Source organism: Haemorhous mexicanus, chromosome Z, assembly GCF_027477595.1.
Source record: "Haemorhous mexicanus isolate bHaeMex1 chromosome Z, bHaeMex1.pri, whole genome shotgun sequence".
NCBI lineage: Eukaryota > Metazoa > Chordata > Aves > Passeriformes > Fringillidae > Haemorhous > Haemorhous mexicanus.
The window spans coordinates 76,970,976-76,995,961 of record NC_082381.1 but is presented as its reverse complement, the minus strand read 5'-3'; the positions used below and the strand labels follow the sequence as shown (position 1 = coordinate 76,995,961).

Sequence of the window (24,986 nt, the reverse complement as noted above, 5' to 3'; positions counted from 1 at the left end):
TTTGGACTTCTCCAAAAATTCAAAAATTTCTGCCAGTGCAAACCCTGGCCAAGGATTTCAAAGAAACACTGAAAGCCCTCGTGCAGCTCCCTGAACAAGCAGACATGCCAGCAAGGACATATGACTTGGATTAGCTGGGAGCTGGGGAGAAGACTCCAAAGCAATGTTCCCCCCAGCCTGCATCTCTTCCAAAGTAAGAATATTGTTATTGATTTTCTCTTGGCTGCAATCAGTGGGCTAGTGCTATCCAGAGGTGCAGCAAGGACTTTACTTTTACTAGACTCAGTGGGCTATCATAGCTACACTCCTTTTGGCATAGGGGGAAAGACAGAAGCAAGAAAAACATCTGCTGATCCTAGCTGCACAGAAAAACTTTACTAAAATAAATGGTCCTTTTTTTCTAATACTTAGTATATCTTGTCCATTGAAAGTGGTTGGGATTTTTTTAAGGCAAGCCAGTATTAAAACACAGTTATAAAATAACAACAATCTGCCTCTTATCAACCACCAGGCAAGGTGAACCACGGTCAGCCTCGGTAAACCAGGAAAGAGAGGTTTTACACATCCTACTCAACCATTCTCTGACAATTTGATATGTATGACAGTTTTTAAACAAAACTTACATTTTCCTTCTTCATTCCTGCAGAGGACCTTGGTATCATCTGTACTTTCAATAATGTCAAGAGATTCCCCTGGTTTTATTTGCAAGTCTTTATATCCCCATCTTTTCTGTGATAAATCCTGGACTGTGGTTGTAGAGTAAAGAACTTTTATTTCGCCGTCAAACTGAAAAGGAGGAAAAAACATGCCCCAAACATGGTTAAAACCCATTAGTGTTTTTCCATTAATATTCCCATTTATTACTAAATTTTTTTTTGAAATTAACAAATATTTGTATATGCTACAATATGTGTATGTGTCCATACTTGCCATTTAGATTTAAAGATGCTCAGATCACTATTTATACATGTAGTCATACTTTCCCTTTCAAAAGCCAGTTATGGGCAACAAATTAGAAAACACTATACAGATACTTTGTTTTTATATTTTATGCGAAAAAAGCACTTCGAACAAAACTTACTTTGAACTTTTTTCTGAACTCTTTCTCTTCTTTTTCCATCTTCTTGAGCTTTTGTGCATCTTTTTCATCTGACTTTGGTTTTCCAAAGCTTCCTGATTTTGATGAACTAAACCAAGAGGTTACAGATAAAACAAAATTAGGAACACATCAGAAGCATTGACATGCTTTCTGATAATTTTGATGAAAATGCATTTCCCTTCATGTGTCTTTATCACTTTTTGTTGCTCTGAAAAACTAATATTGAGAATAAAATACAGACTTGACTTCAAAATAAGTAAAAAAGTTGGGGCTGTTTTTCTTACTTCTCTCTGTATTTGTATAGCTATCACATAAGTGAATATCAAAAATGAATTTTAAGTATCCATCTACTAAGACACTTTAGAATCTCTCAGTAAGGAGCAGTTTTTGTGAAGACTGTGCCCCTTTGGGCAATACACTGAATGACATGTCACACTGTGGAGGCAGCTGGAACATCTTACCCTTGTGTGTGCTAGCCCTGCATGCCTGCAGACTTTGCTACACCAGGGGATCTGCATTACATGATTTATTTCAAGTTCTGTTGTTTTGTGCACATCCCTGATAGCATTGACTTTTGCCAAAGACTGTGGAAGGGTTTCATGCCCTAACTGCCCTTTCTGATGATGCACCTGGGAATATAAAGTCTGATTCTACTTTTTGATCCTTTGATCTTGGCAGGATGACAGTTTCACTGATGATGAATGTATGTGTGTGACCTATCCTAGATTTAGATTTAGCTTAGAAGGACCACATATTTTCCTTTGGATACACAATCCAAAGAGATCTCTCTCTTATTATATCTCCAGACTACATTATTATAGTGCTCTGTCACTCCACCTGAGTGGAGTAAGCGACAACAGGATGTGACATGTCACAGTCATCCTCACAGATGCAACTGTGCCCATAACATTGGGCTCCAGAGACGACCATAATTTTCTAGTTCAGGATAGAAGTTTTTCAAGCTGAACTTACATCTCCAAATATGTTTCAAGTTTAAACATGGGCACTGGGTCCTTTTCTCTTAAAATACTGCACCAGCTGAGATAAAGTATCTATCCTAACCGTCCCCAAATTTTGATAGAAAAAGAACTATGACCTTTAATTAAGTTCCTTTAGCCCATGCATCATTTTCTACCTCTTTTCCACCAGGGACTGAATATGCTGACATGCAAAACATACTTACTTATTCTATAGTCTAATTATTATTTCAATCTGTAATGGAAGAAAGAACATTTAACTGCCATTATCAGCAGTAGGTTTATGGGAACTACAAAACCTGACAACACCAAATGAAGCAGATAGTAGCAGCAATCTGCCTGTGGTATATACTTTAAAAATGTCTCTCTGTGTATTAGATTTCTAATCAGGGAAGTAATATTTTCACTTGCCTGGAATCAGGTGGTCGAGCAGGGAAGTCTGAAGAATCTATGTCATCATAAACGTTGTGTCCATAATCTGAAACAAGAGTGTTCAGATGAATGGTACATTATTATGTGAAAAATGAGAAGTGAATACATTGTGTTACTATGTAGCAAAATTGATAAGAAATTACGGCAAGTACTGTAGCCATTTACTGTCTATGGTAACTCCGGGTTCTGTTTTGCACAACCTCTGCAACACTACCCAACCTTTTCAAATTAAGATTCTTTATTCATAATAACAGATATTCACTGAAATTCTAATCTTCTGAAACAAAAGCAAGTTTTGGCACATGATATAGCCTTTAATTTTCATTTTAATTAATCAAATTCCCACTGTATTGCACTAAAGTATATTTTCTGAGTTTGATTTTAATGCACATTCAATAACTTCTACAGCATCCTGGTCAATGCAACATTGCTTAGAAGTGGATATGAATCATGGGTATGTTAGCTTTTAGGCCATTTTGTAATGCCAAAGCAGTGAAGAGAATTCTTAGCCCAAGAATACTTTTTCAATCATTTTCAGCATGTTTGTAGAGGGAAAGCAATTGTTTGACTCATCAAACCAATGTCTAGAAACTCAGCAGGATATAGAAGGTTTAGAACTCAGTTCTGGAAGCAGACTCAAAAATTTGAAGAACTTCCTTTTTATTCCAGAACTGAGCTGATGCTTTATGTTCTTTACAGAGGCACTGCAAAAAAAATGGAACAAATAATTTCTCTGAAATTCTGAGGTCTTTCATTGAGTGCTTATTTCCAGGTGTATCTGTTCCTATTTTATGCCAAATAAAGTGGACTAGTGCAAATCTCAGGTAGAAAAATCACATTAAATACATTAAATTGTTTTCCAGGGAGTTTGCAATGTATATGTATCTCCTTGTCTGCAGCCGGATCAGCCACAATATTTGAAATTTGTTTACTAGAACTGGGTAAGCAATAGGAAGTCCTGTTTCCTTCCTTGGATGTATTTTTGTGACTAGCATGATACAGAGCAATGTATACAGAAAAAGAATCAGGAATCAATATGGAGACTGAACAATAGGCTATTAATTACCTGTTCCAGACTGCTTTGTTGAAGAAGACATGCTGGGGGAGAAAAAAATATCATTAAGTATCTATATCACATTAATAGCCTTTTTTATAACCTAAATAATTTTAAAAACTTGCAACACAGGGGCTTAAAGTAATCTCCAGACATTTTGAAGTGCCACTAACACCAGCAATACTTAGGGACTAAATATATTTTCATCACTGAATTAAAGTAAACTGGTTCAGAACCAAATGACAAGAATGTGGCAGAAACACCACCAGCTGATTTATTCTCTAGGTAAGATGGATAGAAGACAATCTTTGCATTCTTCTGTTTGGCATATTATTCATAAAATTTTGATAATTGGGCCTAGATTGACAAGTTCATCTCAGCTACATTGTACTGGTGAGAAAAGCAAATTTTAACTGAGTTTGCAGCAAATTAACATAAGCAGTGGCACAAAGATGATAGATTATTCTGCTGCTTTTCACCAAAAAAAGAATTTGGCATATTTTGATTACCAGACTTTTGCAACAAATACAGCTTGTTAAGAGAATAATTATGCAGGTGAAAAGAAAGCTCAGTGTTTTGGCAGAAAAGTATCATCCTGAGCTGCAATTTGATGCATGATTCATTAGGATGCTGTGAGGACATGTTAGTAGCATGTGATCAATGCTTTATTAGAATTAGTTACTGTGCACTTTAATTTCCTGGCAGACTCTTACAACAAATTTTCATTTTCTTCTGCCTCATTGACTTTGGCTGTTTTTTCTCGTACACTTTTCTTTTTGCCATCTTTGACCTTTAGTCTCTTCAAGATTCCCCAGGGCCAGATACCATTCTTATCTTCATCCTGTGATACAGACCTTTGGAGTATGCATGTGATTATCACAATGTAAAATGTAATGTTCTTCTCAAAAGGCCCAGTAAAATTCTCCATTGATGCACATAATTATCATTAATTCCTGAAGTGAAGTCAGTTACCCAAATGCTAACATGCTAATCTGGAAATATTTATGTTAGGCTTCTTGTAGCTACTGAGATATATTTGTAATATAGATATTAATCTAGTGGCTTACTGTTTTCATGTTGTTACTCAGCAACCTAGAATTTTATTATATTATTTTGATTTCAGACCTATTCTGTCTAGTTGGAAATTGGGAGATTTTCGTGATTGCAAACTGTTTTTGCTAACATATCAAAATTACAGAACAAAACTTCTTCAAAAGACTGAAGAACCCTTTTCTCTAGCTTAACATATCCATTTTGATGTATACCGACTTGCTGATCATCCTAATACCCGCTAATTGTTATGCTTGATTCAAAACCACTAAAAACTGAAAACATTCTGTCAAAGAAGCAAATTATTTAAAATATATAAAGACATACCTAGCTATAGCATCTTCATCATCAATTCCATCATAATTGTCTTGATCAGAAGGAGGAGGTGGGAACATGTCTTTAACAGATCAAATAGTGAGTTAATACAATTATTTTTCATGTTGCTGAATAAGGTATTCATTATAGGCTTCTTTACTGTATCAGATGTGTGTGCAGTTTATGCAATATCCTTGCAAATTCAATCTTTCTGTAAACCGGCCCAGACCCTTTATTAAAACAGAAATTTAGACTTATTCAAATTTAGAATGCCATCCACAGCATTTAAATGTGGCACTGTCAATCATAAGAGCATGGATACTGAAAACAAATGCTTCTGCACTGTAGTCAATGAAATTCTAAATGGCTGATTTTGGCCCAGACCTTATGATGACTTCTAAGTTTTCATGTGTGACTCAAGTGATGATCGAACATGTCAGACTAACACTCTCAGCAGCTGATATCTTGTTTTCATCCAAAGTAGTCAGAGACAAGAGCAATGTAAGCTCTCCATTTTGGTCTCAGTTTTGACATTTGTGCCCCACCTCTTTCAGTGCAGCGTTAGCTTGGTTTGCATGTCCAATTCTAGGCACTGGTCAAAGGAGGCACTGAACTCTGTACTTGGCTGGCAGAAGCTCCATTCAGTACTGCCAGGGGATGCTTCTGCCATGACCAGTATCTAAACTTGAAGCTGAGAAGATGAGCTGTGCTCTTGTGATTAACAGAGAATGCTACATAAATATATATGCTAACAAAGGGAAAACTGGGTTTGAATATGTCAGCTTGACAGCATGAAGCTGCTGCAGTTGGGCCTCCAGTGTGCTGCTGCAATTTAAGTTCCCTTTAACTCTGTCAGCAAAATGAAGCTTTAACTTATAGGAGTGCTGGCAATTTCAGAACTGGATTTCTCCTGTACAAAACCTCTTGCTCATGTCAATATTTCTACAGTTACATCTGTGCTGTTTTTGGGGATGATTTGCCTTCACACACAAGTAAAAAGTTAAAGTTTGATCATCTGTCTTGGTGGTGATTCACAGTATCTGGAGACAAACATTCTGTCTCACTCAAGTTCCCATAGGTGGCAGGGAAGTTTAGTTGGCCACTACCCTTCCTTTTTTGTTGCCTGTTAGCTGACATTTAATTTGCTTATGTATAATACTGCATTTTGTGGGAGCAGCAGAAATCAGAATGTGAGGGTAAGAAATACACAGAAAAAACTCCCCCCAACACATAAGTAGAACTTACTTCCACTTCCACCTTGGTCACCACTTTGACTGGAAAAGTAAACAAAAAACATTTTAGAGAAAAGCAGTCATCCTTCACAAAAAGAAAACTCCATGATCACCCATCACTTCTTCAATCATTACTTCTAAAGCTTTTGGCCTTGGTAAAAATATTTAGAATGTATTTTATATTCCTGTTGATATCTTAAACTTAAAGTACGAAATATGCCTTTGGATCATAGGATAATTTGTGTTGGAGGGGTCTCAGGAGATCATGTAGTCAGACCTAATGGGAATAAAAATATAATCTGACTAAACACTACAGAGTAGATCCAGACCCTTTAGATTCATTCCTTATGAGGTGATCGTCTTGAAATGAAATGATAAACAAGTTAATTTATTGCTCAACTAGCTTTCACTAGGTATAAGTGTATGTTTCTAACAATATGGAAGGAGTCCATATTAGCCTAACATTCTAACAGTAGTTTAAAACAGTCTGAGAGGTTCATAGTAGCTGAGATTATTTCCAGGTCAAAGCCTTACCTAAAATTATACATCAAAACAAGGTACTTGTTAAACTCTTGTGCCAAGAAATACTGAAATACAACACCCCTAGTCATTTATTAATTTTGGAATATTAGCAATACTACTGATAATGAGATAATACTATTTGGTTAAGAGCTTTTTTTTTTGGAATGGCCTTCTTCCAGTGGTTTAAAAACATATTGATATATGTCAGACCTTCCAACACTTCATGCTCATGAACTGAACAGGGTGCTATTAGTCATTAGAGAAGAAAAAAATGTCAAAATGCAGCTTAAAGGATTTAATGAATCTAAGCCAATCATTAATCCTTTGAAGTTCCTTGGAATACACTGTTATTTTAGTAAGCAAACAGTGCAATTGTTTGCTTTTGAATGCAATGCATTTTCTAAATGCCTTGCATTGAGGGGACTAATTGTAATGCTTGCCCTACTGAAAAGGATTGGCCAAGGATACCGCTGCAATGAGGTAACTAATGCTGAGATTACCTGAAACCTAGAACAACTAATGTGGCTGTGGCTCTCATGGCTAGGTCACGATGCTATGAGACCAATGTGCTGGGAGGAAAACTGATACTGAGCAACCTGGAAAAACATCACACACAAAGCTATACTGGTTGTATGAAAAATGCCAGCCTGAAGGCAGACTTTTTCACGTGCTGCTGCTGAAGCTCACAGGGATGTTCTATCAGCCAGCCAGCTGCAGTTCTTTTATTCCAGGCAGGCCTCTAAGCTAAGGAGCCTCATGGGAAGCAGTAAAAGCAGGTGCTATGGCTGAGTGCTTCAAGATGGCTGTCCTACATATTAAAATCCTTCACACCCATGTGCAGATCTCTTATCTGAATCCCAGGCTCTGTTTCTGGGCATCAGGACATTTAATGGAGAATGGTTTGTTGAGTCACATATAAGCATCAAAATTTCCTGTGAGGTCTAGCAACATAATTACCACAGTCATGCCAGGCTATGTGATAGCCGAGTCTTGCAACAAGACTCATTGCAAGAGGTTGTTTCCCCGCCAGCAAGTCTGATCTGCTGCTGGATATGTAACTTCTCTAGCTGCAGATCTATTTGACATGAAAAAGATGACACATTGTAGTAGAGAATCTGCAATGTAGCACTGCACTGCAAATGCATGGAGACTGTGCCATAGGGAAGATGCTTCCAATGAAGTAAAAAAAAGTATAGCTTATATCTATCTTATGGAATTTGAGAGGCCTTGTTTTCAGGGTTAAATTCATAAGCTGCACTCTCTTCTGAAGGGTTACCTAGACAGGATTTTAGAAGTCCCTTCTCATCAAAACGAAAGGTGTAGAAAGAGTTAAGGACTCATGCTAAGGCTCATGAGGGCAATGAGGGTGATCAGGAGATCCCTGGTGCAGTGAGTGCTTCCATTGCTTTTAGTCTTCTAGTCTTGCATCTTAGAAAAGGGAGCATGTGACTCCGAAAGACAGAGCAAGGAAAAAGAGGGAGAGAGAGAAGAGAAGAGGAAGACAGATGATTTGTAATCCTGTATGGCTAGCACTTTTTTCTCCTTTGGATTTCAATGAAGTAGGTTCTCTTTCAACAGTACGGCTCCTCCTAAGTATGAGTGCTTACAGATGCTGGATTCCAGAATTCATTTAAACTCCTCTGACCACATATGAACTACTCAGTCTGAATAGCTGCATATAACAGTTACATATTTCTTATATAAATGTCTGTTTTATGACAAGATACAAGCTGGATTTGTTGTTGGAAAACTTCCCCTGTCTAGGCTGACCCAGGTGAATAACTTGTTTCTTTTTACGCATTCCTCTTACATACCTGCTAGCAGTGTCCTGCTCTCCAACATCATCATATGTTTCTTGGTCACTCTCTGTATGTTTCACAGCAGCTCTGGTGGACAGGTTTTGCTTTCTTTTTAAAGAATCATAGTCAATCTCCACCATGGTTGTTTTAATATATCCATCTAAATAAATGAAACCATGCAGTTTAAGGGTCATGATAAAGGCATGATTTACCAAGAGGTTCAGAATCTGACGGAATTTTCTGATAAAATTTTTGAAAATTTTCAAAGAAAAGTCTTATTCCAAGCAGCCTCATCTATCAACAGAAATACAAATACCAGATCTATCTCAGATTCCCCTGTTAAGCTCTCCTCAGCTGATGTTTAGTTCACCTCTTTGCTTCTCAGCTACAGCAGAAGAACTTTCTGCGCAGAAATCATCAGGCGGACTCCTTTTATCAGCTGGCTTTGGGACCACTTGTGGCAGGACATCTACCCACTCCCCCACCACAGAGAGCTGGTGCATAAAGAGATAACCTGGCCTGAAAGGCTCAGGAGGGGGCATCTGGCACCAAAAGGGCTCAGGCCTCAGCTAAGAATCAACATCTTAGTCTGAATGTTTGATGTGGGAAGAGATAAAAGAAATATAAAAGACTAAGACACCCTATTTTACAAATTATAAAGACACATGAGTTATCACAGAGGCAGAAGCTTCTACACACTCACCCTGAAAGTGTGAGAGACCTCTCCCCAGAGTTTGGACACATGGTTACTTCCCTGGGGATTGGATTGAAGGAAAGGATCTCCATGTGTGTCCCACCAACAACTGGATTGTAAGATACATTGAATCCTAAGTTATATTATTTCTTCACTAGCTGTAACATTAATTAAAGGTACCTTTAACCTCACACTGTATCTACCGGCTAGGAGTCTCTTTTTGTCCTTACTCCTGTGTAGTATTAGTTTGGTTTAAGTCTAATGTCTGTTAGCTTTTTGTCTATTAAATAAATAATCCATTCTATAATAGACCAAATCAGCCACTGTTAAGGAACTCACAAATGAGAGTGGGTTTTGGGGTGCTGGCCACCTCAATAAAGCTACTGCCTGCTGCCAGAGGCCAGGGCAAAAGGTAAGGACTTATCTAAACCCCCACATCTATTTGTAATGCCATTGCAGTCTTGTGGCACATTTTAGGGCAGTCCATGGCATGAAGTTCCTGACAGGTCATTAGGAGGATCATGTGCATTGATTTTTCTTCAGGTTGGCAGACATACTGTAGCTGCATCGACCAGAGCAGTTGACCTGAGATGAGGAACTCTGTCTCTCCTGAGGGTAATTTTTGTCAGGTATAGTGCCTGTGCAGGAGTGCACAAATGGATTTCTCCAAGGTGAAAAATGCTCATGCATTTTTTTGAAAATGGAAAATTCCTCCACTCTCTTTCTTCCGAGTGAAAGCAGTTTTTAGCGTACTTCCTCTCAAAGAGGAAGACTTTTGATCTTTCCTCTTACTTGAATGATAGGAACTGATTTTCTTCTTTTGTTTGGTCTTCAGAGACCTGGCCTGTGAATATGGAAGGCTGAAGCATTGGTGTAAAAAATTCATTTGTATTATTGAAATTTTTCAATGAGAAACCTTATAGAGCTTCAAGTTTTGCTGATGCAAAAATTAATTCATGAAAAGTAAATTAATAAATGGACTGCACATGCACTAGAAAATACCCTTCTCCCAACCATGACCAAGATTTAATTTTCTTTGTACAAAATGATTAATGTAATTGACTTATTTTCACAACTTCAAGGTTTTGTGGAAAAACTGTTATTGGAACTTGCCTGTTGAGATCATCTTGGCCAATCTCTCTAAACAAACATGATCTTCCATTAGAGCAAGTTGGCCAGGACTGTGTCCTGTCAGGTTTTGAAGATCTCCACAGATGGAGACTCCACCACTTCTCTGAGCACCATTTTCCCTTGCTTGGTCACCCTCACAGTAAAAAAAAGTGTTTTCTGCTCTTCAAATAGAACCCTTGTGTTTCAGTATGTGCCTGTTGCCTCTTGCAAAGTCACTAGGTAACCAGAAAGAGCCTGGTTCTATTTTCTTTACATCCTCCCACCAAGTACTTATGAACAATTATAAGATACCCCTTAATTTTCTTTTCAGCAGGCCCAGCTCTCTCAGATTCTCTTTGTATTAAAGATGCTCAGTTCCTTACTATCTGTATATTTCTATCACTACAAGCTGCTCAGTATCTGTTGGTATCATCTACAATTTTGTGGAATTCTGTTCTCCATGTGTGAACTGTCTTAGTAGTTTTATTGGCATTTTAGTTCCCCCTAAAGATCAACAAAATGCTTTTAATAATTCTGTTTGATTTTATGGATCAACCTTTTATAACCCAGGAGCCAGATCATCAACCTCTTTATACTCAAAGATCCACTGACAGTACTTACACCTTAATAGAAGAAGCATTTAGGATTTCAGAGAAAACAAAACCTGGAAGTCAGTTAGAAACTTTCCATAAATAAAAACACTTAAAACAGGCCCTTATATTCTCTAATTCTATTTTAAGAACACCCATGTTACGTTTAATAAAAAGACATGAAAAAACACAATACTTATTTCTTGCAGGGAGCAGAGTTCTGATGCTATTTGAAAGCTGCTGACAGGGAATTAGCCCTCAGTATGTCAGTGAAGGTCCCAGCATACTGTGCCTAACTTAGTCCAGTGCCTATAGCTGTTATATGTTGTGCAATAACTCCCTGAAATGAACTAGCTGAGGACAGAAGGGTGACTTGGGGTAATTATTTACTTTGGTGGCCAGTGACTCAGACATGGTAGGGCTAGTCCTTGGTGTAATGCTCACATGTTTGCTGTCATGTACTGAAAACATTCAGGAGCGCAGTGAAGAAAGAGAACTCACAGCATCCTTTTATCCTGCCCAGCCACTTTCCTTCTGGGTTGTCTGTGAGGCGAATGATTTCAATCTTATCCCCCTGTCTGACAGTCAGTTCATTCCTCCCTCCCTTGTGGTCAACGCAAGCTCGTGCCTGATGAAGGACTTCAATGGGTCTTGTTAACTGAAGAGGAAACAGAAGGTATTACAGATGGGGAAAAATTGAGTTCTTTCCCAGACATTCAGAAAAAGAAGTAAAAATAATGATAATGATGGTTATTTGTTTCATTGACATTTAAAATACTGTTGCCAAATAAACAGAAGGGCTTCCTCTTGCTCGAATTACACAGTTTAAATTAAAAATCAGAGATTAAAAGAGAGGGGAGAGACATGGCAATAGAGCAATTGAAGAACTCACTGGCAAAATCACAGAAATACTAAGATTAAAATCAACAAATTAGCCTATGACACCTTTTTTTTTAATGAGTTCATAAAACAGATGCATTGAATTCCAATGGGTGTCTCCATTTATTTCCAGCAGAACTACTCATAGAATCATAGAATCTTTTAGGTTGGAAATCTTTTAGGTTGGAAAAGACCTCTAAGATCACTGAGCTCTACCATTAACCTAACACTGCCATGTTCAACTAAACCATGTCCCTAAGCACCACATCTACAGATGTTCTAAATACCTCCATAGAGAGTGATTCTGCCACTTCACTGGGCACCTCTTCTGCCCAATTCACTGGGCATTTCTTCAAGGTTTGCAAAGGGTTCAATCCTTTGCAACCCTTGAAGAAATGAAGGAATATCTTCAACCCATGAAGAAAATTTTCCTAATATTTAAACTAAACATTCCTTGTAACAACTTGAGGCCATTTTCTCTTTTTCTATCTCTTGTAACTTGGGAGAAGACGCTGATGCCCACTTGGCTACAACTCCCTGTCAGGCAGTTGTAGATTGAGAAGGTCCTCCCTGAACCACCTTTTCTCTGGACTAAACACCCCCACATCTCTCAGCTGCTCCTCACAAGGCTCGTGCTCCAGACCCTTGATCAGCTCTGTTGCCCTTCTCTGGACTTGCTCCAGCATCTCAGCATCTTTCTTGGAGTAAGGGGCCAAAACTGGACATGGGATTCGAGGTGCAGCCTCACCAGTGCCAAGTACAGGGGACAATCAGACAATCCCTGATCCTGCTGGCCACACTATTCCTGACACAAGTCATATGAGTAAGTATTCATTAACATCAATGTTAATGAATCTGCCACATAATGCTTTGTGTTTACTATTCTACTCTATAAATGATCTTGCAAGTACTCACAAGAGATAATCTCACTGTTTACTGATGTCTAGGATTCACTTTGTGAGGTCTTTACATTACGTTATGAAAAAGCCATTTTAGGATTTTTTATTTGTGACTTTAACATATGTACTTCAGAGGCACAGTGCTCTTGCCAATTATAGACTAACTCAGGAATATCTATCCTGTATAAATGACCAATGGGAAAGAAAATGTGCATTAAAATATATATTTTTAAGAATAATAAAATACCTTGATGGTGGCAGGAGCACAGTCTATAGGCTAAAAGCTTTCTGTGCACTAATGCCTACACTTCTTGTGACTGGTCTAAAAAAAGGGCCCGGCACCCAATAAACACCAGCTAACTCATTATTATTAACTATGTGTACTTTTAATATTTGCTTCTTAACACATGTCAGGCTCTCCACAGCAGACCAAGGCCGTGATGTGAACCACTATGGCTTTATGTGTACAGAGCATAATAGGAAGAAAAACAAAGCTGCCCACTGTGTACAGTGACACTGAAAGCACCAGAATGGAGAATTGTGAATGGGCATTAGTTAAGAAAAACTGACTGGCAGACTTGCAAACTGTGAGAGCATGCTGACCACCAGCTATGCAAAAATGATTTAAAACAGAAAGAATTGTCTCATCATTTAGCCCCAGAGAATGACTGTAGCTCTCCTATAGAAGTCTGATTTTCCTCCTCCTTATTTAGGCTGCAATTTACTGTAAGTCCCTCCCTTTCCACCAAGGCAAAGGTAATGTGTTGCAATACAATTTTGAAATATTTAAAGAACTAAATACTTTTGTATCTGACTACAGTAAAGCAAATAACACTATGTGTATGGGATCAAATTCCCACTTTTATTAAGTGCTTTTGATGCTATTCTAACGAAATAAATTATTAGAAACAAAAAAGTGAAAACAGATGATTTTAAGGCTTCCTTATGCAGAAAAAAAGGTGAGAAAGTAATTTAATGAAAATTGTAAGCAAACAGGCTTTGCCATCCATCAGTGCAGAGCTTGCATTCAAACATATGCCAAACAAAAAAAGATAGGTTAAAGCCTTGTTCAAAATTTATGCAGGTGTTTGAAGTACCATAACAAATTGTTTTGTAGCCAGGTGAAAAGTCTATTTTGAACTCGACAATGGTAAATAATGCTGCTTGCATACCTTTGTCCACATTACCAAACTAAAAGCTTACTTTGAACTTTTTCCTCAGTTCATGCTCTTTCTTTTCTTTTTCCTTTTGTTCTTTCTTCTCTTGGTCCATTCTCCTCTTATCTTCTTTGTCCCTCTTCTTCTCTTTTCCCCTTGATGATCTGAAAGAGCATTGCCAGGACAGAATGTGTGAAGAAAATCTTCCTTAGAGCTACCTTACCCAAAGCTGGCAAAAAACTGCAGTTGATGAAAAAAGACTTCTCCAAGTGAAATCAAAGCTACAGATTCTAAACAATAATGCAGCTGCCACAGATAGAGTAAGCAGCCCTTTACTACATTCGTAAGTTACAGTGTCTGCCCTCATGAGGGCAACACACCAGGCAAGGTTATCTGCCTCCACATGTGTGTGTCCAAATGTCTCTGAGATAATTTTGTTGAGAATGCTTATGAACTGGCAGCAGGCTAGGTGTTGTACTGGATGCAGCTGTTAAATATTTATCCAGGCCACCAGTGGTTGATGCAGGCTGAACTAAAGCCTGAGATGCCACAGGACTGTGTTTTTAAAATTGATTGCAACCTATTCCAGCAGTCTACACAATGAGTCAGTCTTCTGCACTCATTTTTTCACACCGGGGTACACTACACACCTGCTGTGCCTTGTGTACTGGAAGGTATTGTGATTTGGGAACCTGGGATGGAATTAGGCCTACATCTCCAGCTCTGCCATTTGGCTGGAAGACCTGTGTTTTAGAAACCCTATGGAACTGATCAAGTGAAACTCCCCTTTTTTTTCCCCCCAATACTTTTGCTAGACAGGTAGGCTCAAATTACTAAAAAAATGTCTGAAATGAGGATCACTTGGGCTATAAATCAAAGGGAGTTCAACAATAAATTTTTGCTAAAAATTATTGTACATCTGAAATATTCTACATCAATTACTTATTCAGAGGGAATCAGAGTTTTTATTTGGCTATTGTAACACCGTAAATCCCATAGATTTAGACATTACTGGGGTAGAGAGAGCCATCAAAGGAAAGGTCTAAATGGAAGAAGAACAATAAGCAAAGCTTGTGTTCTGTCTCCATAGCTATACTAGTTCACTCAGGCAACAAAAAATGTCAATCCAGCCTGCCATAGGAGTTCTAAGAATATTTATCTGAAAAGCAATTAAAAAACCCCACAAGAAAAGACCTATTTGGGACCATAATACCTTGGGGCTGAGCTTATTTTTCCTCCTAGGCTGTAGTTCCAACCAGTGGTTCAGACATACTCCTTAGATCAGAAATCAGAGTTCTGTTACCTTGATCACAGTAACTAAATTATTAATTGCAGGAGTTTTGCCATGCCAGGGCATGGCAGGTCTAACAGGGAAAGAACCTGTGAACAGAGACTTTCTCCAGGTGAAAAGAATGAAGACAGGAACTGCAGGGAACTGAAGACAGTCTCTGGCAGGAATTGCAGCAGAATGGCACTTTTATACCAGATGAAATACACCTATTAGAAAATATAGTTATAAAGATACAAGAGGTTATAGAGTTTAGAATTACTACCTGATGTCATTAATGTCTTCATACGTCTCCTCATCACTTTCTTGACCCTATAAAAAGAATCCATTTTCAATGGTCTAAACACAGTTGAAAATACATGAAGAAACTTGGTCTGCTATATAAGCTTCATACAAACTATATAAAAACCATTTTTAGCAAAATGCAAATACCTTTATTCTTCCCCAAACAAGTTACTCCATTATTCAAGCACACTACTCTTTTGTTTCTGCTATTTTTTTCAATATCATACCTATGAAGCCTTGGATTGTTAGAATCACCCAAGCACATTGCTTAATCCAAAGTGGATCTTTTAATTGCAAAGTGTGTCCTGTATACACTTTGCAATTGTAAAGTCTTCATCATTGCTGATGATTGCACTGCCATGATGAAGATGCCAGGGTTAGCCCTATTTAAACTGGAATGCTAAGGATCCAAATGGGACTCAGATTAAGGTCTAAGAGATTGTCTTAGTCCTTATATAGTGAGGTGCTTAAAAATACTGATAAAATCCTGTAATTAGCTGAAATATTAACTGAAATGTTCTATTACCAGAATGGAACAGGACCATTATTTCTATTATTTCTGGAAAATTCCAGTGAAATGAAATGTCAGTGGTAATAGAAGACGTAGTTTTCCATTTTCTTTTTTTTAATCAATTTTTGGTGTCTAGCCAGCTTTGATAATTTATTCCAGTTTACTCCGCTTCTCTGATTTTATTTCTATCTTTCACAACAAATAATTGCTTCTACAGCTTACTGTGGATACACTGGATTAAATCTGCAAGTAATTGTCTAATGTGTTGAAGAAGTTTCACTAAACTTGTAAGTTTTTGCTAAAAAAGGATAGGTTTATGTTGCCAGATAGTACTTACCCTCTGTGTATTTCCATGACCTACAGGAACAAAAGTAAAAAAACCCAGGATATTTATTTTTTTTCTCGTACAGAAAAAAATTCATTTTAGCATTAGCTATTTAAAACTGCCTATAACATCAGCGATATTAACTAGAAACTTTTATTATGCAGGCTCCTGTTTTTTGATGAAGGTATGAATGCAGAATTCAGTTTTTACAGATTGCTTTCATAGAACATTGCAAACTAAAAATATCTACAAACAGCATATTTCACTATGTATTTTAAAAGTGGAAATATTGTTTTAAAAATCTTTAATGATGTTACTGAATTTACCTGTGTTATTTGTTTACAAAATCACTACTTTTATGAAAAAGTAATTGTCAAAAGCCTAATAAATCCAAAGATTTTCACTTTTCACTGCCTCTCACAGCCTCAGACCACAAAGTGACAGTAAAAGCACAGTCAACCCATCTTTTTTTTTTTTTTTTTTAATCAAGTGCCTCCTTCACCAGACCACACAACATCAACTCTGAAAGAGCAGCATTCATTTTGGGTCAGGTTTGAAGATCTGGTGATTTATAGTCCCAGCATATTTCTAACCAAACAAAAACAAAAAGAAAAATAAAAAGAAGAAAAAATAGAAAAAGAGAAGGGGGTGGGAGTTGGGGGGGGGGAGAAAGAGATTTAATGCAGTTTCTGAGGGTCTATCTTAGTAATCACAGAACAGCAGATCTATTAGTGTTATGAGACAACCATCTTCACCCATAAAGTGGCAGAACCAGTATAATTAGTAAACAAATCACTCTTGAATACAATAAACTTTTCTTTATCTTATAAATACAACATGCTTACAGCTTCTTGCAGTAGCCATTAATTAAAATGTATAAAGTGTATGCATCTTACCCTGTGAAACAAATTCAACATCATCATAATTTTCTTCATTTTCTAGGTTTCTGTAAGTATGAAAAGGTAAACATGTGAAACCTATGAAGATGGTTTTATGAATTCATTTTCATTAACCATTTTTCTGGAGCTTTTTATTATCTATTTTATACAAAGGCAGAACAGTCTATTGAGACCTATATCCTACTTAAGTACACACAAGATTTTCTAAAGTGTTCTCTCTGACTGTGACTCAGTTTCAGGTGGGGCTATCTTGATCTAGACTTAAAAACATCAAAGTGAGCCAAAAGCACTCAGAGAGAGTGTGGTATGAAAAATATCATAAGCAGATGGGCTGACTGAATGGAAAGAATCTGCTGGGCTTTTTAACCATTTTTGCAGGTGCCATCTTCTTACAGTGCAAAAGTACAATTTCAGACTTTTTCCAAATGCTAAATATAGCTCTGAGACTTTGATTTGTTTGGCTTAAAGTCTAAACAAGGGACAAGAGAAACGGTGTGAAGACTAGGCCAGGTAAAATGTCACCAGAGCTCTTAGATTTAAAATGTTGTTCAAATGAGAGAAACAGGAAATTGAATTGAAAATACAACTAATAATATCACGGACTTTTAACTTTATAATTCTTTGTAACAGCAGAAAGAAAACAAGGGCTGACAATTATCATCAAAGAAGTGTAATCAAAAAAGGACTTGAAAGCAGAATGGGATGTCCTAAAACTGGCTTGATAGGGAAAGCATGGAGACAGGTGAAAGCAAAGATGTTAGCATCCAGGCACAAATTTTCAGCAGAGAGAAGAATTTACAGGGCACACAGGAGAGCAGACAGGGCATCTGGAGGTACATTTCAAAAGTGTCTGATGTCAAACTTGGCTCCTATGCCTTGGTAAAGAGGAGGATACCCAGCATGGCTGCTGCAGGTACTGCAGCTGTGAGGCAGGACTGATGCTGTCACACAGTGCTGAGCTGGACACGCCTCCCTCACTCCTCCTGCCTGCTGTGTGATGCTCTTTGCAGTACCTGCTGGCCAGAAAGCAGGTTGATTCTGGTCTGTTTTTTCAGGCTCAGCTTGATTCTGGTCAGTTTTTATGCTGGACTCAAGTACTTACAACTCTGTCAGCAGAAGTTCCACTTCTGTACGCAGCTCTTTAAAGAAGGATAAAGAAAGGAGCCCCATAACAACAGAGGCTTCTCAGGGTTATCATACAAGGCCACGTCATGGCCTCAGTGCAGTTTCACAACCAGTGCTGAGCTCAGTTCCTCCAGCTTGCAAAGCTGCTTCCTGGGGTATTGGCTCACAGACCTGACCCTCCTCACCCTCTCTGCCTAGAAAAATTTAGGGAAAACCTTAAGCTATTGAGGCAACTGATTTTCTATCAGTGTTTAAAGTTTTTAGATTGTTCTGGAGTAAAAAAAACCAGTCTGTTCCCTTCCCCCTACCCTCACCAACAGAGGACAAAACCAAATTGTTGCTACACACAAGACATTTCAGGGAAACGACTGAATAGATGGAGGGTACAAACTAATATAAAAAGCTAATTCTAAACAGGCCAGGTACAGAGTGGGATAAGGAAAGTAGTGTGAGACACCTCTCTCTCAGAAGCCTGGAACTCATGCTGCCTTCGCCTGCTGCGCCAGGAGGAAAGCGATAGGCAGAGAAAGGTGAGAAAATAAAGCTCTTGTGGCTTACGTTCACTCACATTGTTTCAGAGCTGGGCTTGATGTTTCTGGGAGGCAGACTGGGAGTCGCTGGCACCTGCAGGGATGGGTGAAAGGCTGGTGGAGGAGGTGGCACAGCAGTGTGTGATGGAGGTATTGGTGGGGCAAGTGCTGCTGAGGAAGATGTTTTCTGTTTCAAACCTTCATTTTTAGGACCTGAAATATAGTAGAACAGACTGAATTTATCAAGCAAACATCTGAGGAAGGAACTTAGCTGTGTTTGATGAAGTTTTCAGGCAAGATATCAGTACTAGTACTGATAGTACTAGTACTACTACTGCAAACACCCTAGAGAAAGTATATTTTGTTGAACCTGCTCTTAGATATTTTTGTTGCATTCTCTTATCACACTAGAGAGAAGGAGACTCTGCATTCAAAAATGTTCTCCCTGTACAAGGCCATAGAAATGTCTTTGCCAAGACATGAACTAGACACAAAACCAGCACAGTTCACCAAATATATTAATACCTGTGTTTCATAACTAAATTATAATTTAATTCCACAATTCACTTAAAAGACCAGCTGCAGAGTTTCATATGAGCACTGACGTAGTCTTGCTGAGATTTTTTTTCTCAAAGAAAGAGTTTGAAGGGAAAGGATGAGAGACAAAGAGAGGTACAGGTCTCTCAGCATCTTCAAATACATTTTTAATATAAGTTGTAGGAAGTCTGGACCTTTCTAGGAAGCTCAGATTAGAAAAGTGGCAGTCTGCAAAGCTGCGCAGAAGCTACACCCTCAACAGACAGGTGTAGCCTCAAACACTGATGGTGCTGTGCACGAGGCACAGAAGCCAGAATTACATGAGTGAGCTGGTATGCATGTGTGCTGCACTGAATTCATGCTCCCTGCACAAGCCACAACCAAACCATAGCAACCACTGCTCTGAGGGTTGATTTTGAGAGAAATTATTCTACACAAGCAAATTAAGTCAGAGTTTTGATGCTATGATGTATTTGAAGTATCATTTTTTTGAAGTATTATTAGTGGATTAAAATCTAACCAAAAAGAACTGTCCCCAGCTGCATGGAGACAAATCTAGAAAAATTCAAGGAAAAGGAGAACAGCGGGAAAAAACAAATTCAGAATTCTGTTAAAATCAATTACAGATGAGAAGAAAACCTTTGTCTTCTAGAGAATTCTGTGAGAGATTAGAATCTTGTCAAGTAAAGGAAATGATAACCTCACTGAAAAAAAAGTGGCTCAAAACACAGAACAACAAATATTTACTAAAGTTTAATGGCAAGACTAAAAATTGCAAGAAGCTATTGGAAGAGGTTTTTTTAGATTATTGGGTGTCTGGAATTCTCTCCTTGTGATAGACAGGAAAAGGGGAGTTGGTAACTTTAGGATGGATCTTTCCATATCTCACAGGGAAATCAAAGTGAAATTATCAAGCCTTGACAGTTTTTCTCTTTACTACCACACAACTAAAAAAATTATGGATAAATATCTCTTCATGGATGCTTAGACCAACTTGTCAACACACATATAAACAATGGTGCATTTTAAACCTGTTAAGCTCCTCTATTACTTAAACAGCAAAATACTGATAGTCCCAAAATGGATGATTACACAAGTGAATTCTTTTGTGGTTTGTGCATTAAGAAACACGCATATTACAAAAGAAGATCCTTACCATTTAAGATAATTTGTATTAGATTAAATTGTGTATAAGATTAAATTTGTACCTCTTATCCTTTTAACATTTTATTCAAAAATTAAGACCAAAAGTTAAGTAAAATAATCCTTTCTCTTAGTACTGAGGAGGCTACAGCAGGGTCAATGTGTGCTAGCCAGAGAGTACCCAAAGGAGAATAGTGAGAATGAGGTCTAAAAAACATAAATTCTTGAATATATTGAAAAAATGGTGGTGGTTTAGGGAAATGTGGTAAGATTGGGGTAGAACAAAATTAATACCTAAGTCTCTGGTAGTGAAGAAAGGGATAATTTATATTTTCCCCCCTTTTCCATAGTGAAGAGGCAATAAGTAACATGCTTAAAAGCAAGCAACATTTGTTAGAAGGCACTTTCTAACAGTGAAAGTGGAATTTTCATGCTCTGAGATCCATGTTGAAGAAGCAGGATAAATTTATGGCATGGATAAGTTCTAGTATAGTTGTTCTTACCCTGTACATTGGGATGAACACCAACATAGTGACAAACAACTTCTTTATATCCCTTCCAATTCAATGCTGATATCCTTTTATTGCTGTGCTGTGTGTTACATCACATTTGAAATACTGAGATCAACAGCTGGAGCTATACTAAAGTAAGATTTTGGCTAAAATGTGTCTTTCAGTTGTTTGAGGGATGTTGACAAGACAAAGACTACTACAGAGTTTTTGTAGTGGTACTTGTTTAAGTTTGCTTACTATTAAAATCTGCACCTTACTGTTTTCTAAGCTCCTCAAGGATCAGGTATTTTTACCTTTGCACACAGGATCAAAAGCCTTTTTATCACCACTGTTTTATACCCAAAAGGTATTGACAGCACTGGAATTATTACATAACTCGGATGTCTTTTCAGTGACTTTAAAAGACTCGACCTTTTAAATCTCAATCAAGGGTGCTTTTTTTTTTTTTCTTTTTCTTCCCCATGTAGCAATTATTTCATAGCTATTTCTGTTATCTCTCCAGCCTTTCCAACACTGTAGAAAAGCTGGCACTGGAATTCTACAGAGCATACACTTGTCTGCCACATGTAGTGATGAAAATTGCAAGTCATTCTTCATCTGGCCATATCTCTACTGATTGCATCCAGGCTGTTTCAGTATTTTCTCCAATTTTCATCACTCCTGACTATTAAACTAATGTACATGAGCAAAAATCTTTTATTCAAAAACTTTGTAACTATATGAAAATTCTTTAAGGGTAGAACTCCAAGAATCTGATAACCCTTATGCATTATGCTCTTATGTCTCATCATAGTCCTTACCCAATTGTAAAGCTGCTTATAACTTGATTTTTTTTTTCCCTCCAAATAATTACACAACCTTGTTTTGCAGGTGTGGTTTGCATTTCTTCATTATATATGTACAATGGCATTAGAATAAAAGCAAACTTTGCTTAAATGAGCCAATGTTACACCTCACTGTGCTCTTGTTGTATCTGAATATTTGCAGACAACATCTTATCATTTAATTCTTCACAGTCTTTATTCATCCAGACTACAATTTCTCATTGCCCTAAAACTTCCTGTAAAGATGAATCTATCTCCAGAATATAAATGTATTGCCAGATGAATTCTAGAGTCTAATCAAATAAAACAACCAGAAAGGAGTCCCTTTTTTGGTTTGGTTGGGTTGGTTTATTTTTTGTTGTTGTTTTATTTTGTTTTGTTTTCCTGAAAGCCATGTTAATTGGTATTAATAATACTCTCAAATTTATTTTTGTGTTTTAATAGGGAAACTTGTATCAGTTTTTCTGTGGTTATATCTACGTTGACCTAACAGAGTGTTGTGTATGTGCTCAACATGCATATGAACCTTTCATCTTCATATTGTATTACTGCTTGTGATAAGTCTTTTGTAGGACTAAGGTAAAAATTCTTCCCAAGTCTCTGTGTATAATACTTCTTTCATCTGATGTCTCTTGAGAGCCAAATCCAGGCAATAGGAAAGTGAGCCAGGAAAGGACACCACATGCATTTTAGATTAAGAGCTTATTTTTAAGTATAAAGGCTGAACAACCTGCCCTTTTTAATTTCTGTAGTTTGTTATTATGTAACAGTAACTAAATGATCATCATATTATGGAAATACTGTTTTTTTATTTTCTAACTATTATAACTGAATTCTTTGCCTTTAGAGTTTTAATTAGCTGAACTAGTTACACTTATGACTGAGACTGATGTAAGTGTAAAATACTTTAATTCTAACGCTAGAAATAGTGGAATGATTTAGGTAGGAAACTGACATGCTGAAAAACTGTTTGGAAAAAAAGGTGTAATAATCAGGCCTGTTGAGCCAAAGCTATCATAACATTCAATATTTATTTTCTTCCTGTATTACACTTGGTACTTTAAAAACATGGAAGAGCTCCATAGAGGTAGTGGAACAGCAGTCAGCAGCAGACACTCAGATCAAGAAATTAAACTGAAACTACATCCTGGCTTCACAGGCACGTGAAGCACTCTCATCACAGTACACAGTGTTAAGGGTGGTCACTGTGTGGCAGCTCTGACAGCTAACACCTCAGTTTCCAAATAGCCTCTCCTCTCAGGACTCAGCTTTTTCACATGTAGTGCTGCACTGAATAAACAGGCAGAAACGGAAGCTCTTCAAATAGAAACAAAAGAACAGAAGAAAAGGCACTGCAGCTGTATAGAGAAACCTCCTATAAAAACTGTCCACAGAATGTCCGAAATAGCCCATTAGACTGCTGCTTGTGGCATTAAACTTCTTTAATCATGCCCAGATCCTCAGCACTTACAGTACAACTATGCACAGAACACTGCAAAAATCTGTATTGTGTTCTTGGAGAACCTTCTCAAACAGCTTTCATATGGGCACTGGCCAAAAGTTCACTTACATTCTTGGGAATGTTTGTTTATCGGGAAGTGAAGGACACTGAAGTTGTCTTGATGCAATACTTGTGACTTTGACCCTTGCCATTCTTGGCTTGTGAAAGGGAAACACTGATACATCTTTGGTATGACATCTAGAGAAAGATCACATCTTCTCTTCATGTCCAGATATTCTGTGTTCAACAGCAGAAGAAATCAACTGGCATAAAAGAGCATAATTTCTATGCCTCTCCCATGCAAACTCAAAAGATAAATTAGAAGTCCAGCTCTTTTGGAACCTGTGAATTCTATGAGGGCAAAAGCATTCAGGACAGAATGAGAATGAATAAAAGCCATTCTCATCGTATTAAAACCTTCAGTGCTGTCCTGAGATACGTCATACTATAAATTAAAACCAACCTTCACTCTGTCCTGAGATGTTTATACTATAAATATGTGGCAAAACAAAGGGAAGTCCTAGCACTGCCTAAAGTCTGTAATGGACTACACCCAGAACATGTATTACTTGGTGGGATGGGAATCTTAAGGGAAGTAGTCCTTTGGTCACAGATGGTTCTCTGTTTTGAAAAATTGTAAAGTGAATTGGACTCATGTGCAAAGGTGATTTTGGCTCATAAAGTATTCATAAAACCTAACATGTCTCTATTTATTGCTCCCTAAATACTAGGGTATCTCGGTGTTTGGGTGAGAGATTGGCACACAGAAGAAGGTAAACATCCAATTATCAACCTGAGCAGAATAGAAGCTGTCAAAGGGTAAAAAAATCCCACCTATTTTTTAGCACTTCTACATCCATCAGCTGAAGATACAAACCCATCTGTTCAATCCAATCAGTATTGCAATAGAATGTGTTTATTTTGGCACAAAGCTTTTAATTGGCAACAATGAAAAATAGTAATTTTGATAATCTCCCTTGAAGCCGGCAAATATCCTCTTCTAGCAGAGGGTGGTCCGGCTTCAGCTATTCATATTTTTCTCACACTTGGCAGGACTGCAGCAGCAATGTATACCTGTTCCCAAAGCCAGCAGCACTTTAGAAATCCCAGTTAGCTCAGAACAGCTGTGTTGATCTCATCTGCAATATAGTCTCTTGCAAATGCATTAGTCTGGCCTCCAGTCTCCAAACTTAACCACAAAGACTGAACTGTTAATGGTACTTAAGGTATCAGGCTGTAGCATCCTGCCTATCCATTGTCTCAATCCAGAAATTTCTGGTCCAAGCTTGCATCCTAAATAAAACTGGAACTGAATAGCAATGCATAACACAGTGTACATTCCATTTTGAGTGGTCTCATCATACCTGCTTCACCATAAATAGACAGCATAAATACATATATATGTAAGAAAATCCCTTTTATAACAATGCAGACTCTTGCAACATGCAATGCAAAAATGGATTACTGACTTTGCATTCTAAAAAAACCCCACCTTCTTTTTTTGGCCTAGAATATGGCATTTGGTGAGATCTTACTGCCTTTGACCCCTGATGCAGTGAGCTCCTCGTCTATTGCTGACTCCTGCTTTTAGTAATGTTAAGAAAACCTGAAAGTGAGCAGGTTCTACAAGGAAACTTCAAATATTCTGCAGGAAAAAATGCATGTAATTTAAAAATTATTAGTGAATTTTTATAGTT

At 37.6% G+C, this 24,986-nt stretch overlaps 1 protein-coding gene across 3 annotated transcripts in view; it reads right to left on the bottom strand.

Annotated features, from left to right (window-relative positions):
* Positions 1-24,986, bottom strand: part of FYB1 (FYN binding protein 1) — a 44,968-nt gene that overhangs the window by 5,864 nt on the left and 14,118 nt on the right. For 2 of the 3 annotated variants that reach the window (XM_059873441.1, XM_059873440.1), the window contains exons 3-16: positions 18,811-18,985; positions 17,115-17,164; positions 16,231-16,250; positions 15,363-15,409; positions 13,856-13,973; positions 11,376-11,532; positions 8,496-8,640; positions 6,173-6,201; positions 4,940-5,009; positions 4,276-4,416; positions 3,575-3,606; positions 2,488-2,554; positions 1,082-1,187; positions 624-786 (exon numbers count right to left, since the gene is read on the bottom strand). In XM_059873441.1, coding sequence (XP_059729424.1) covers positions 624-786; positions 1,082-1,187; positions 2,488-2,554; positions 3,575-3,606; positions 4,276-4,416; positions 4,940-5,009; positions 6,173-6,201; positions 8,496-8,640; positions 11,376-11,532; positions 13,856-13,973; positions 15,363-15,409; positions 16,231-16,250; positions 17,115-17,164; positions 18,811-18,985 — 1,320 coding nt within the window. The remainder of the gene's footprint in view (positions 1-623; positions 787-1,081; positions 1,188-2,487; positions 2,555-3,574; positions 3,607-4,275; positions 4,417-4,939; positions 5,010-6,172; positions 6,202-8,495; positions 8,641-11,375; positions 11,533-13,855; positions 13,974-15,362; positions 15,410-16,230; positions 16,251-17,114; positions 17,165-18,810; positions 18,986-24,986) is intronic. The other variant, XM_059873442.1, reaches the window with a different exon arrangement.